At 47.5% G+C, this 15,648-nt stretch overlaps 1 protein-coding gene across 4 annotated transcripts in view; it reads right to left on the reverse strand.

The window, feature by feature from the left end:
• Positions 1–15,648, reverse strand: part of Pask (PAS domain containing serine/threonine kinase) — a 32,278-nt gene that overhangs the window by 9,723 nt on the left and 6,907 nt on the right. For 3 of the 4 annotated variants that reach the window (XM_031368487.1, XM_031368485.1, XM_031368486.1), the window contains exons 4-12: positions 14,701–14,871; positions 11,629–11,769; positions 11,094–11,228; positions 8,032–8,292; positions 6,178–6,346; positions 5,217–5,370; positions 1,754–3,321; positions 1,471–1,652; positions 936–1,103 (exon numbers count right to left, since the gene is read on the reverse strand). In XM_031368487.1, the coding sequence (XP_031224347.1) occupies positions 936–1,103; positions 1,471–1,652; positions 1,754–3,321; positions 5,217–5,370; positions 6,178–6,346; positions 8,032–8,292; positions 11,094–11,228; positions 11,629–11,769; positions 14,701–14,871 (2,949 nt within the window). The remainder of the gene's footprint in view (positions 1–935; positions 1,104–1,470; positions 1,653–1,753; positions 3,322–5,216; positions 5,371–6,177; positions 6,347–8,031; positions 8,293–11,093; positions 11,229–11,628; positions 11,770–14,700; positions 14,872–15,648) is intronic. The other variant, XM_031368489.1, reaches the window with a different exon arrangement.

Here is a 15,648-nt window from a genome sequence, read left to right on the forward strand (position 1 = left end):
ACCAGTGAAATGGCTCAGTAGGTAAAAGTGCCCACCAACAAACCAATTGAATGCAATCCTCAGAACCCATATGGTAGAGAGAACCAACGCCTCTAAGTATTCTTTGATCTCCAGCACACATATGACAGGAAGAAAGAAGGATGAAAAGTGGACCAAGGAGAGGAAAGACATAACTGTCATACTATGGGAAAATCCTAAAATATTCTCTGAAAAATCATTAGAACCACAAAGAGTATGACCCAGCAACACCGAGACAGACCTTTGGGGCATCCCAGCCCCAAGGTAAGAAAACACTCGGTAGCAATATTCAAGGGCCCTCCAGGATCTGACTGGTAGTTGCATGCTTGGGGAGCCCAACACTGTTCAGAAAAGCAGGAAATGGCTCTGCCTCTGAATAGGATGGTTGGGACTAAATCGCAACGTGCCAGTGGGATCTGGGAGCCAAGAAAAGTGAGAGCTAAGGCTCAGATAGAGGAATGCATAGGATGACCCTAATGACTGGGGAAGGAGGCCAGTTGGGAGAAATTCAGTGCACCTAAAAAATGCCTGGCACCCAACAGGCATATGAGAGCTATCACAAAAAATCTTGAGTGACCCTGAGAGTGTTTGTCAGCTAGCTTGCATCTGTGTTTGTTAGGGACATATTTTTTCAGTTAAGCAGAGAAGGCCTTAAGTTTGGTTTTAAAAGTAAGTTTGCATGCCCATGGAGCATGATGCCTTGTGGATAGCAGAAGAACAGTATAAGCCTCTTGCTCAGAGAGGGGAGTAGCAACATAGTAATAAGCCTGGCCAGGGCCAAAGAGCCTGCAAAAAAGCAAAGTCTAAGTACAGAGCTCAGTAGGGCTATGGTCTGGGCTTAGTGTGTGTAGTACAGAAAGACCCATGTCCTGGTCCCTCCTCTACCATGACAAGTCTCCCCACGTGAGCCCCAGCACCTCTTTGTTGCCTTCCTTCTCCACTGCAGTCCACACAAAGCCAAAGGCCCCACTGCCAAGTGGGCTGATGGTGTTATACTTATGGGAGTACTCTCCCTCGCAGGCCGCCAGACCCTCTAGCTCTGCAGGTATTGGGGATTCCTCAAACAACGGCTTAGCTCTGAGCACCTGAGGACACAAAGAAAGGTCTGGGCGATCACAAGTCATCTCATCTCCATTAGTACAGCACCTGCATCCCTGCCGTTCCTATCTCTGTGCTCACAGAGGACTGGCCTCACACTCCACCTGGCCCCTCTCGCAGTGTCCAGCCATCAACCCAAACTGGCTTATGTCTAAATGCATCTACATCCCACTGTACAAGGTATACATTCATTTAAAGTCCTACATTTGCTTTCTACTTACACAGGGTACTAAGACAATGTTAAAAAAGCCACAGGCATACTCTCCACCCATTCCAGCCAAAAAAGCAGTGATGCCTGGAAAACCTGCAGCACAGGAGGAAGTGCAGAGGGGACTGAGCTGACCAGGTACCAACCTCTCCAAAGCTGGATCCAGACAGCTCAGGCATGGAGTGGGTAGAGCTGGGCAGGCTGGCAAGGAACAGGCGGGTTCGGGTGGCTGAGTCCCAGTGGCTATGTAAGAGGTCCTTCACCAGCCAGCAGCAGAACAGGGTTGCAGAGCCCTGGAGCTCCACACGCTTTACTTCAAACTGTATACCTGAAGGGCAGGAAGGTGAGGAAGTACAGAGCTCTGCAGATCCCTCCAATGACCTCATTAAACACTGCTAGAATTTAAAAAGCCTCTTCCCCAGAACGTACTCAGTCGTAAGCCATCTCGGTGGTAGCAGCTTCCAGAGTAGATGCCCTCTTGGATCTCCTGCTGCAGGCTGGTGGCCCCAGGTGCCACAGGAGTGGAAGTGATCTGGGCACTCAGCCTGGGCTTCTCTGATGATAGGCACATATCATTGGGACCAGGATCAGGTATGGGAGGGCCACAACCTGGGCTTTCTATGTCACTAGTTTCATAGTGTTCAGAGGATACCAAAGAAATGTTAGACAGTTCTGCTCGATCATGTCCTGCTCCCATGTCCTGGAACCGTTGGCCTTCACCAAGGTCAGAATAGGTCCCAGTAAGGAGCAACATCTCTCGGTCAACTAAAATACCTGAAGTCTGCCTGTACAGAACACCCACATCTAAATCTGACCCCACCACTGAAAGAGATGGCGTCTCGCTGAGTTCAGACGTGGTACAGGAACAATGTGATGGAGTTCTGTCTGTCTGGTCATTGAGACAGAGCTCCTTGAGGTTCCAGGAATAAGAATTCACATCAGCCTCCTGGGTTTCCACTGCCTCCAGGACACCAGGGAGGTCGGTGGCCAAAGCATAACAGGCTGAGGAACTGCCTGAGCGGCTAGCACATAGGTCTTGGCCTCCCAGCTCACAGAAGGACACAGGGGCGGTGAAAGGAGGATGTTCTGCTGGGACAAGTTCCACACAGGACATGCCCAGAGTTCCCCCAAAGCTTGACTTGGACAACCGTTCCTTAAGCAAGCAAGTCTGCAGCTCTTCTCGATCATTTCTCACTCCTGGCCATGGTTCATCCAGAGTGGGTGTCCCAAGCAAGACACACGCCATTCCAGAGGGGCTGGGAGCTGTGTCCTGGCCTCGCTGCTGCGCAATCCACTCGCTTCTATGCTGTGGGCAGTATGTCAGGCTCCCTCCTGCTACCTGCCCTGTAGTGTGGGGCTCATGCATGGTGGCATCAGCCCAAGGGTCAGGGCTGCTGGAACTGCTGACACCCATCAACTCCCACTGAGCTCCCCGTTGCAGATTACACATGTCTAACCTGCTGCTCCTGTCCTTAACTGGGATGAGAGGCTCAGAATCTTCACATAAAGCAAACAGTTTTGCATCCACTGGTTTGGACCTGCTTTCTTCAAACAGACCTTCCCTGTAGCTCTCTGCTGCTGAAGGGTTCTCCTTTCCCGAGACACGACTGTGCTGGCCTGCACGCACTAACTGCGCAGCGTGGACTGGCAGGCTTCCTTCTGCGGTGCCGTGCTGGGCCTTGTTCTCCTTTCCCGAGACACGGCTGCGCTGGCCTGCACGCACTAACTGCGCAGCGTGGGCTGGCAGGCTTCCTTCTGCGGTGTCGGGCTGGGCCTTGGATAGTAACCATTTCCGGTGGGCTACTGGGCTTTCCTCTGAGATATTTTTCTGAATTTCAGACAATAAATGTTCTTTAAGGACTGGTAGGGATAATTCTGGGGTGTCTAGTTGGTTCTGAGATAGTAACTGTCCACCATGGGCTAGCAGGTTCCTCTTTGGAATGCTTCGCTGCTCTGTGAGCAACGACTGCTCACCATCTACTGAGTTGCTGTCCACCCTGGAAACAGGAATTTGGATGACAGTCACTAGTGACAGTGAGAGGTCACACTGATTCTCCCTCTATGAGAGATAAGTACAATGAACTGAGCATGGTACACTTAGGGCAAACAGTTTCAATTTTATATCTACTCAGAGGAAGAGCAAGGAGCCTGGGGAAAGGAGCAGGAACAATGGGAGGAGCAGGGCAAGGGGGACCACATCTAGTGTGAGGAGGCTGCTGCAGTCCAGGCAGGATGACCTGCCTCCACTAGCTTATCATTCAAGGTATCCACAAGCTTACTATTACTATCTGCTCATATCAATCATAACTAAGGTCAAGCACCTGGTGACCAGATACACGATGTGGTCTTTAAATGGTGTCCCCACAAATTGTAAAGCAGAAGGTAATCAAGATAATAGAAAAGGTCTATGAGAGAATGTTGTTGGTGGAGTTCTAAAAACAAAGGCTTCCTGGGAAAATAGGGATGAGATGAAGGTCTGCAGAGAACAGGCAAAAAAGCCCTGTGTCTACCCACTGCTCCCTCCCTCTCACAGGGTGAGTCCAGCCCTCTCCAGGAACTAATTACAGGGACGGCCTGAGAATGAAGGCTTGGGGGATGCACACCACAAGAGCCTCAGAAAGACCTAGCCAAGGGGTTTAGACAGCGCCTAGCCATGGTATTTACCCTCTTGAAGTCTCCAAATGCTGCTGGATGCCAGTGGTTCTCAGTATTTCCATCCTCTATTGTCTCACCTGCTCCTAAAGCCTTTCTACCCCAAACCCTGACAAATAGGCTCTGGGATTTTAGAAAGGTTCAGAGTACTTGCTAGGAAAACTGGTAGACTAGGGATATGATCCTGTCCCTGCAGTATGACCTCTGGAAATCTGCATTGCAGGGGCTGAGGGAAGACCACCAATGATTTTGCTCAGCAATGGTTCGGCCATTAACACTGTGTTAGCATCAAGTTAGAAGGGGAGCAAGCAGGGGTAAATTCTGTGTTGGAGACTTAGAATCAAGCATGACAACAACCGAGGAAATGAAGGACATCTGCCAGCTGCCCTGGCAGCCAAGCATCACCTGTCACTGAATTCTGGTCACTGTGGAAGGGGTACTGAGAGGTTTTCAAGTGACTCTTTGGAGCTGGAGGGTGGGAGGGCTGGGAGGTGGGAGGTGGGAACGGGGGGCCTTCCTCTTGTCCTACCAGCAGAAATTTATACAAGGCAACATGGGACCTATATCCAGAGCTGCCCTGGGGACCTCAGGTCCTCATGCCAGGAACACCAAGGGCTGCCTTCTGAGGAGCCAAGGACCCTAATATTGACCAAGTTCTTGACCTGGAGGTTGGTTTTTATTTTGTTTTGTTTTGTTTTTTGAGCATCTGGCCCACAATGTAAGAATTTACTGCACTTCAGCCTCAGTTCCTCAGAACACACCCTTCCCTAACAAGCCCTGACTTTTGAACTTTTGTGATGTATAGAACATTATCTATTCTATATGTCACACTGCAGCAAAATAAACCTGTCATTAGAGACATATTAGCTATGGTGACAGACAAATGAATTTTTATTCCCACCTTTCAAAGTTTTCCACTATAACTTCCTTTACTCAAAATGAATAATTTTATTTAAGAATATATAAAGAGTGCTTTCAAATGATTTCCAAAGTTCTAGAGATCTATCTCTTAGTCTTCTTGAGCTCTCAGCGTCCTACTTCCTTGTCCAGAAGATGAGAAGAGCATCAGGGGCACTCTCTCCTAGGACTGCAGGGACTCAAGTCATGTAACAGGAAACACTACTGTGTAGACGGAGCAGGTGACCAGTACACATTAGCTACCACTGACTTTACTACCCAGGAGCTGAGTGTTACCTAGCTGGGTGTTTAGTAAACCTGCAACCTCCACCAAGGCACTTACCCCGGCGAGGGCTGAGATGCAGAAGGAGGAAGTATCTGGCATCCAGTTTCCAACCGTGTCTGAGTCCCAGGGGAGACCTGTCCTCCCACCAGCTTCAGGGTCTCATCTTGTGATGGCATGTGGCCCCGTGCCAATACCACATCAATTCTTGGACCTAACAGCAAAATCAAGAATGTTGTCTATTCCCAACCACTGTGTTAAAACACACCTGTACCTGTTTCAAAACCTCAAACACTCAGACAGCCTACACTTCCGAGCACACCAGAAGCCCAGTAGCTTCTCTTTCAGCCAGCACTCACTGACCCCTCACTGTTGTTCTGGTCTTATTGCTCCTCTCCTTCCCCAGAAGAGGACAGACGCTTACACTGACTCCACAAACCAGAGAAACCCTTAAACTATGGGGATGGGGATGGATACATACATATATACACACACACACACATATATACATGTCAACAGGTTGTAACATAACTTAGAAAAATATGATATGCTACAACTACTCAATCTTATACTACATGAAACTACATAAATGTACTGTTATAACTTTTGGGACAGTGGGAGGCAGCTTTTTGTTTCCAGATAGGGTCTTTCTATATATTCTAGGCTGGCCTCAAATTACAACCTTCCATGCTATACTTGGCTCGGTTATAAATTCTCTTTAAATGGACAAGACTTTGGCCAGCTATTTGTGTCTCAGGTACAAGTGGTTCATTCAGTCTTAGAGGACTTCCTAATTCCCTTCTAGATGCTAAAACATCTGTGAAACACTGCCCGCAACTGTCCTAGCTCCTGGGAAAGAAGAACAAGAGGACTGTACAAAACAGCCTCAAACTAGAACAGAGCCTCTCATTACTCCACCCACCCTTGAGAGTCTGGAAAGGTCACCAGAGCCTTCTGCTCTGCTATAGTGCCACCAACCTCTAAGGACATAAACACTGTGGTGGAGGAGGCTGTGCCTTACCCTGGGCCCCACTGGGCAGTTCCCAGTCCTGTTGGGCATGGGAGCTCATCTCCCCAGGCCCGCTCTTGCTGCCAATGTTCATGCAGCTGACCAGATCTGGCAGCTGTGCAGAACTCTCATATGCAAGGTCCATGTAGTGGTAGAAGCCAGGGATCAGGAAAGTGATGTTCTAGAGAGCAAAACAGTGACATTTCAGAACCTAGGAGGATCCACGCTGACCCACTAAACTCATCCTTAGAAAATGAAAATGTCAGCAATGTGAACAGTTCAGTCCTCAGAATGGGAAAGATCTTGGATCACATGCTTTTGGCTCCCTGGCACCTGATACATAATTCATAATGTTTTTATTTTTTAATAAAAAAGACAAACATAATGTACTATAAGGCAAGTTATGCAAATACCTATATGTCTTCCAAGTAGATCCCTGGCCTTTCACATTTGCCTAGAGCAGAGACCCTGTATTTGCCAAGCTAACAACTTATAGCTCTTGGTCCAAGAACACTGATGGGTACCCACCAAGGGCCATATTACCACACTAAGAGCTGTTCACACAGACACCGCTTCTGAGCCTGTATGCAGCCTCCCTGCCTGAATAGTTGCCTGTGCCACAAGAATCCAAGTAACTCTAAGCTCAATGAGGGCCAAGGATTTATACCTATGAGGTTCTCTGGGAGCTCTCAAAGCCTATAATATGCCTACAGAAAGCCAGGTGCTAGCTGCTTTCAGTATAACTCAATTGAAGTGAACTTGAGTTGTTAGTTACGCTTTTGGGTCTTACTAAAAGCAGAATAACCTCTTTTTAGAACCTCATAGGAGAATACTCTAACACACACAGTCACACACAGTCCAGGATTACCTAGTAGAAACAACAAGAAAAGATAGAGGCTCCTGCCTTGGAGTTAGGCCCCAAGTGATCCGGATGCCTAGTAAAGGGCCCCAGGCACCTGCACCCAGGACCTGGTGAGCCTGGTGGGCACTCAGTGGTGTCAAAAGCTAGGGAGGGATATGCTGATGCCAAAAGCTGGCAGTAGGTGGCTTCCCAAGGCTGCTCGACAATCCCTCTTCGGCATATGGGAGCTATGTACCTTCCCAGAAGGTCCAGAACACCACTAGGATCCATCCCCTAGACAAAAAGAGGTGGTGGGAGCTGTTAGGCATGACTTCTGGGGCTGACGTGACCCTTAAAAAGCAGAATGTTCCCATAAATGCCCAAACAGCATCCAAGCCAAAAATGTGAGCTATCAGTTACTCAGCTAGTGGCTTACTCTAGCTGGCAACACAGGAAGCAAAATGGCCTTTCTCTACTTTGCTTGATCCAACAGACTAGCTCATGGCTAAGGTATATGACTTGATCCAACAGACTGGCTCATGGCTAAGGTATATGACTTGGAATGTGTTCCACATTGTCTATGGAGGCTTGTACAGAGTCATGATGAGACTGTTCCCTACAGGTCTGGCTGAGGATAAAGGGAAAGTTAAGGCATGAAGCCTGGTGAGTAGAACATCTACCCAACCTCCAACCCCAAGAAGAGAAGCCCTGCTGCCTCCCACCAACCATGCTCAGTGTGTGTGAACAAACACTATCTACAGTGTGGCCCAAGCCTGGCTCGATGGCCAGACCAGAGCCAGCAGGGTAGAAACAGAGTTCCTAAACAGAGGACCAGCTTGCTCCTCTAGAATGATCCAGGACACAGTCAGTCAGTCAGTCCAAAAGTAGACACCGATGTGCGTCCCAGGGAAATAAGATGGTTATGAATAGGATGGTACAGCCTGTTATAAGCTTTACAGCCCATCAGGTTCAGATCCTCTGGCACATGCAGAGTACTGAGGAGCTGGGAGACCAGGCAAGCCTACCTTGCCCAGGAGCTCTGTCTTCCCATAACCAAACAGCATTAGTGCAAAGCTGTGGTTCACTCCATAAATTGTGCCATCAGGCAGCAGAGTGATGAGGCCACTGATGGTGCAGAACACCCACACGGAAGCCTGGTAACCTGGTTCAGAGGCCGCCTCACTGTCAGCTACAGCCTTTCCACTGGGCTTGGATTGCAACTTCAGACTGAGAGGGAAGGTGGTGCCATCTCTGGCTCTCCCAACAGACCGTTGAATCTTGAGACTCTGAAAGACAGGACAGCCCCACTCAGTGTTACAGCAGTACTGTGTAGGCACAATCCTGATGTTCTAGATCCCAGCCTCACTCACATTTCAGTGCTAGAAACATCCCCCATCCATGCTGCTCCAGCCCCACCCTACCCCCAAGAATTTGGAACCCTGGCAATAGCAGCAGCAGGCCGGGAGGACTCAGGGTCCAGAACAAATGCATAATAATAACCAAGGTGCAAGCCAATAAGGGGACTGGACCCAGCCTCATTCCTAGCAGGCATCTGTGCCAAGCTACAGCCTGCTGGTATCCACAGGCCGCACTCCTCTTCTCAGCTCCAAATCTGGAAGGGAAAAAAGCAGTGCTTCTCCCACATCTCCTGGTCTCAGGGAAAGCAGAATCCATCTATGAGAGTGCTTGGTCATGATGATTAGGGTCATCATGACACAGTCTAGAACCAGCTTTAAGACAGGCCTCTAGGCATGCCTATAGGGAGTGATCTTGACCGCATTGACTGAAGTGGGAAGACCCACCCACTGTGGCTGGGGTCCTGGACTGTACAAGTTGGGAGGGGAGCTGAGCACACAGCACATAGTCATCACCCTCTACTTCCCAAGAATGATGTGCTGCAATGTGAGCAGCCGCATCACATACCTGCTGCCTTAGGTTGTACCTTCAGCTGTAAGCCAAACTAACCTTTCTTTCTTAAGTTGCTTTCGTCAGAGTCTCTTATTCAGAGCAGTAGGAAACACCACTAAGACAGCACCCATAGTTCCACACCCATGCTCTGTCCTCCTACCCTAGAGCTGGTTTCCTGCTGTCACTCTGTGGGACCATCCCATCTACTTTCTCAACTCCTCTCTCCAACAGACAACCAAGTCCTTACATTATCTGATTCTATTATTTGGAAGGCATGCAATTTTCCAATAAAGAGTTTGATCAGAGCCAGGCATGGGGTGTACAGTGTAATCCTAGTATTTGGAAGGCAGAGGCAGGTGGCTCTGAGTTTGATGCCAGTATGATCTACAAAGAGAGTTCTAGAACAGCAAAAACTTCAGAGAAACTTTGTGTCAAGTAAAATAAAGTAAAATAAAATGAAAAACAAACTTGTCTAGTACGGTGTTCTTAACCAGGGTGAATCAGGTTTCAGGTAAGAAAGAGCCTGGACACAGGCTTTCTCTTCCACCATTTCAGGGACCACTCTGGAAGACATGAGAAGTTAGGGACTATGTTGGAGGCCTGGTAGCTCATCTTCCCTGTCCTGAACACAGTGAAGCACCCAGTTCATGGGCACTGAGCAAAGAGAATTCAAGACTCACTTCACTTACATCAGAGGCAGAGCTGTCCAAGATCTACTTCTGCCAACCCCACCTGCCCCCAAGACCCATGAGCCAGAAATGGAAGAGGGACATGGAGATCCTGTGTAGACAGGGGAGATGGTGACTAAAACAGGAGCAAAGAATACACTTACATGTATCTTCTGCCATTCCCAGGACACCTGCCTCAGGAAGTTAAAATTTGCCTGAGGGGATGAAAGATAGCTCAGCAGTTAAGAGCACTGACTGCTCTTCCAGAGGACCCTGTTTCAACTCCCAGCACCCACATGGCAACTCATAAGTGTCTATAACTCCAAGATCTGACATTCACATAGACACACATACAGGCAAAAGACCAACATGTACAATATAAACATTAAAAAAAAAGAAGAAGAAGAGTCTGCCTGAGACCTGGCCAGCAGCAGCTGTTGTGATAGGACTCTACATACAGCACTGCCACTAACCGTGCCCTGCCAGTCTATTAGCTCCTTCCTCAGAGTAGAAGAGAGGATGCAAAGGACAAAATTGAGGCAGGGCTGCATCTCATGAACCAGAAAATGTGACACACAAAAGCCAACCGAGTGGACTGAGTTTAAAGAACCACACCTGGGAGATACGCTGAATGGCCTCTTCTTTAAAAAACAAAAAAACAAGACAAAACAAAAAAACAAAACAAAAAAACCTAGCTTTGGCCAAAACAGCTGTCTAGTCAGTCCGCCTCTAAAGGCACAGAGATGACAGCAGGTAAAGGCCAGCACTAAGGTTCCCAGTGTAGAGATCACATACTAGCTGAAAAATGGGGACCCTAATAATTCAGTATGAACCAAGCATCCACCATGACCCAATTTCCCTGCCACCTCTGTGAGATGTGGCTGTCTAGCCCCAGGAGGTGATGGCTAACAAGTATCTAATGCCATTCAAGCATTATTTCCAAGAAGGTCTTTTAGGGTGCCTCCAGATACATGTGTGATTCTGAGTGGTCTGAATAAGGGAGAGCCATGCTCAGTATGGGCAGCATCACCCAGTCAGCTCAAGGTCTCAAGAGAAAAATGGAGGAAGGGCCAATAGGAATCTCTCTTTTGCAGCTGGAATGCCCCATGTCAGAACTCCAGGGTCTCTGGCCTTCAACCTTGGGTGAGCCACACCTAGGTCATACCCCAGGGTTTCCAGGTTGCAGGTGGCCTCATAATCACAAGCCTCAGTTCCCCCAACTAATCATGTGTCTTTATATAAAACCTATCTGTTCAGTTTGGAGAACTCTAAGCAGGGTACTAGTTTACACCAGGTCAGCCCATCCTCCTGGACCATGGAAAAGAGAAGAGGGCTCAGGAGACAAGGCTAGTCAGCCACACCACTTAGGCTCTGGGCCTTGGTTGAGCCTCAAATTTCAGAGAACTAGAGCTAGAGCTTGCCCCACCCAAGAATGACCCTGAGGTCAAGTTACAGGGTCTAGTGTAAAAAACGCAACATCCAGCACACAGTGAGGATGGTCAGGTACCTACCTTTGGAACATGTTGGCCAGGAGGAGGGAGCTGCATGGATGGAATCAAGTCTATGATACACTGTCCAACTACGTCCTTTGGAGATGTGAACCCATGGAGATGAGCAAAGAGACTGTCGCATGATGTGATAGTTCCCTGGGGGGAAAGAAAGCAATGCTCTTGACAGACGCTTCTCACACTTCTTTAAACTTCATTGAAGGTTATGTTCTAGTGTTTATAAACTAATACCATTTTCTCAAGTACTCTCCAAAAGCTCTGGTCACACCAGATTTTCCAGTAACAACATCCCAGTTAATGTTCACATACTATTCTAAAAGTGAGACATCTCTAGACATAAGAACAATCCTGAGTATTATATTCCCATTTTACAGATAAGGTTACTTGAGGCATCAATGATGGGAGTCCTTACTCAAAGAATGCAGTTAGTAAGGGCCATAGCTAAGACAACCTCCAGTTAGCTCTGGCACTTCCTTTCGTACAAAAGAAAAGAACACTGTGTTAGCAGAAGATAGCCAAGATTTGAAAATATACTCACATCACTCTGGAAGGCGACCCAGGCCGAGACCCTCTCCACAGGCTCCAGAACCACTACACAGCACAAGCCACGATCCTGCTGCAACCTCTTTATCCACACAGAGACTGGAATCTTCTCCCCACTTCGACTGACAATGTCCACCTACAGACACACATTTACAGTAACAGGCTTGCAGCGTCTGCAGTGTGGACCCTGCAACTAGCATGCCAAAGTGCTTGTCATCAGGAGACCTTCCCTGTCCTTTAAATGGTCCACCCACCTTTCAGAAATCTACCAAAGTACAATGAGGTTCTAGTCCTCAGCGCTACAGTCTGAGTGAATGTTTATCAGGACAGGTTCATACTCCGTGTGATGGCTAATCTGTGACTGCCACCCCTGACTAAGAAACACCCAGAAAACTCCTGAAGCACACACAGGGTGGACCTGTGATAGTACTTTCAGAGAGAACTGGTGAGTCGGTGGACCAAGAGGACAAAATGACTCTTATGGGAGGCATGAGCCTATGTGGAAAAGAGAAGCAGCGGGTAAGAAAAGCTCACATGTGCACTCAACTATCCTTTTGCTGTTGGTGTTGATGAGGTTTGTTGGTATTTGTTTTCTTGGTAGTGATCAGCTTCTTGGTCCAGTAATTTGTTAATACAACTGACGCTGTCCAAGTTCCCATGCCTGGGGCTCAGCCCTGGGCATTCAACAATTCAACTCACCTGGCAACATCCCAGATCTACCCAGCAGCCTAGGAGAGAGGAGCACAACTCTCCAGTAAAACGCTAAGCCCACCACCAAGCACACAGCAAATAAATGGAATGTATGAATTTAAAGGGAAGAATCAGGTGCACTGCTACAATTGTACACCATCTCAGAGAGCTTAGGACATGCTTCATCAGTTACAGTGCTTGCCATACAAACATGAGAACCTGTGCTAGGATCTCCAGAAACCCACTTAAATGTTGGCTGAGAGTGGAGGCCCACCAGTAAGTCCAGCTTCAGAGATAGAGACTGGATACCCAGAGCAAGTAAGCTAGCAAGACTAGCCATTAGAGAGCTCTGGGTTTGACTGAGAGAGCCCGCCTCAATGAATAATATGGAAGAGTGATAGAGGGTGATTCCTGACACCAACCTCAGACTGCCACATGCATGCACACACACGCATTCATGTGCATACACGTACATGCATACACACATGCCTATGCGTACACACACTATAGGCATAATGTTATTGTGCACTGTGTAAAAATTATCCTTGTATTATTCAAATGCTGACTTTGCCCCTATATTTGCAATTCATATTCTGAGAATTTCCTGTCTTATTTTACAAACTTATGTTAAACTTTTTTTTTTAAAGATTTATTTATTATATGTAAGTACACTGCAGCTGTCTTCAGACACCCCAGAAGAGGGCGTCCGATATCATTACGGATGGTTGTGAGCCACCATGTGGTTGCTGGGATTTGAACTCAGGACCTTCAGAAGATCAGTCAGTGCTCTTAACCGCTGAGCCATCTCTCCAGCCCAGAATCTCCTGTCTTAATGTTGTGTAAATATGGCTTCCAAATTATTCCCTGATTGGCCAATAAAGAGCTGATCATGCAGTAACTGAGCAGGGGAGAGAACAGGACTGACTTCCTCCCACCCAGGGAAGGGGAGGAAGTCCTTGGGGAGAAGATCCAGAAGACATCAGAAGAATCGGCCTTGCCTACAAGATGTGCAGGGGATAAAGATGGAGCAGAGACTGAGAGAACAGCCATCCAACAACAGCCCCAACTTGAGACCCATCCCATGCAAGAGATCCACCCCCTAACACTATTAAAGATACTCTGCTATGCTTGCAGACAGGGACCTAGCATAATAGTTTCCTGAGAGGCTTCATCCAGCAGCGGATGAAGGCAGATGCAGAGACCTACATTCAAACATCAGGTGGAGTCTTGTGGAAAATGGGGGAGAGAAGTGAGCAAGTCAGACAGGTCAAAGGCACCATAAGAAGACCCACAGAGCCTGGACCACCAACAAGGGAGCACACAGGAGCTGGACCTAGAACCCCTACACAGTTTTAGCAAATGTGCAGCTTGGTCTTCATACGGGCTCCCTAACAAGTGGAGCGGCAGGCTCAGTCTCTCTTCCCTGCCATCGACTGGATCCCCTTCCCCACTACTTGGGCTGCTGGTGGGGACTCAGCAGCAGAGGACGCCTAGACCTGCTGGGACTAGATACCCCAGGAAGTGGTGGGACCCAGGGGGGCAGTAGGATAAGGGACTTGTAAGGGTGGGACTGGGAAGAAAGGAAGGAGGGGGGCTGTGATTGGGATATAAAGTGAATAAAAAAAAATTTTTAAAAAGAAAAAAAAAATTAAGAAAACATCTGGAGCAGAGAAAGCCATAAAATCCAAGTATCTCAGAGATATTTTCTGGGAGGTAGCCAGAGAAGTTCAGAGAATTAAAATAGATTAATATGGCAGCCTGAGGTTGGGGCCAGGAATTATCTATCAGTCTTCCATATTATTCATTGAGGAGGCTCTCTCAGTCAAACGCAGAGCTCTCTAATGGCTAGTTGTTGTGTCTTAAAGCTGTTAAATAAATAAAATAGTCCTATCTCAATTAATTGGAAGCTAGCAGGGTTAAGAGAAACTTGCAACATTTATAAATCTGCACTAACAACAAACACATGAAAAGATGGAGGGGGGGGTTATATCACTTTTCTGGGACTTTCATGTGGTACCTGAAGTTTTTCAAAATGAGTTCCAAGCCTCAACCCTCACCTAATTTTGGGGCTCTCTAAAGATAACAAAGGTCCACAGCCACTATATCTACCTTAGGAATGCTTTGGTTTTAAAGAGCCCATTCGTCTTCTCATCTGAGGTTGGGAAACAGTACCAGGACCAAGTTTCAGTCAAGATGCTAAAGTTGTAGGTGCTGCCAACCTCACAGCAGAAAACAGTTCAAAGTCAGAACTGAGGCAGGGAAATGGAGCCTGTCCCTTTACATACTGCTCTTCCCTTAAAGACAGGGACAGCATCCTCTACCCCACAAGCCCTCAACCCACTGCAGTGCATGTATACATGAGCACACACTCACTCACCACTGTGCCGAACACCACTGCAGCATGGCCATCAGCCTCCACATGCTCCTCGCTGAGGGCTTCTACCACCTCGGAATCCGACTTAAGGAAGAACTGGGAGAGCTGTTGGCCGATCAGGTCATGACTGCTGTACCCTAGGAGGCTGCAGGCTTTGTCATTGGCAACCAGAATCTGCAGAGGACACACACATCACCAGCAGTTACAAGGGCCCCTAGAAATAACCAAGGACAAAACAGTACAGGAGGCAACATGAAGGCTTCTAGGAGGGCGGTTCACAGCCTGAGGCTAGACCACTTGGCAAACCTCCAAAAATATTTACATATGATTCATAACAGTATCAAAATTACAGTTACTAAGTAGCAACGAAATTGATTTTATGGTTGAGGGTCACCACAACATAAAGAACTGTTAGGAAGGTTAAGAACCACTGCTGTAGCACTTCCCATCAGGGTCTCAGACAATGATGCTCACCCCATGCTCCTCAGGCACTTTACCTCACAGATACATTCAATCAGAACCAACTACACCTAAGACACTCCTCCACACAAAACAAGCACATGCCAATCAAGAAGCTGAAGAGATGGCTCAACAGATAGATACTTACCATCAAGCCTAACAACTTAGCTTCCATCCCTGAGACCCACAAAGTAGGAGAAAACAGACTCCCATAGGTTCTCCTCTGATCTACACACTCACACTGTGGCACACACGTGTCAAAACATACACATATGTAATATGACAAAGTAACTTATAAGACTATTATGAAAATGTAGAAATTTGCATCACACTCCAGGAATGTCTAACAGTCTCAACTCTTATATACAATATAAACACATTTTATTCAGGCACTGAATTTCACTTGCATAACTAAGCCAATATGCTAGAAGCATAATACAAAATGTACCTCACATTTCTAGAGTGTCTGTCTAAAAAGGACAAATTCTTATC

This window comes from Mastomys coucha, unplaced genomic scaffold, assembly GCF_008632895.1.
Source record: "Mastomys coucha isolate ucsf_1 unplaced genomic scaffold, UCSF_Mcou_1 pScaffold14, whole genome shotgun sequence".
In the NCBI taxonomy this organism is placed as follows: domain Eukaryota; kingdom Metazoa; phylum Chordata; class Mammalia; order Rodentia; family Muridae; genus Mastomys; species Mastomys coucha.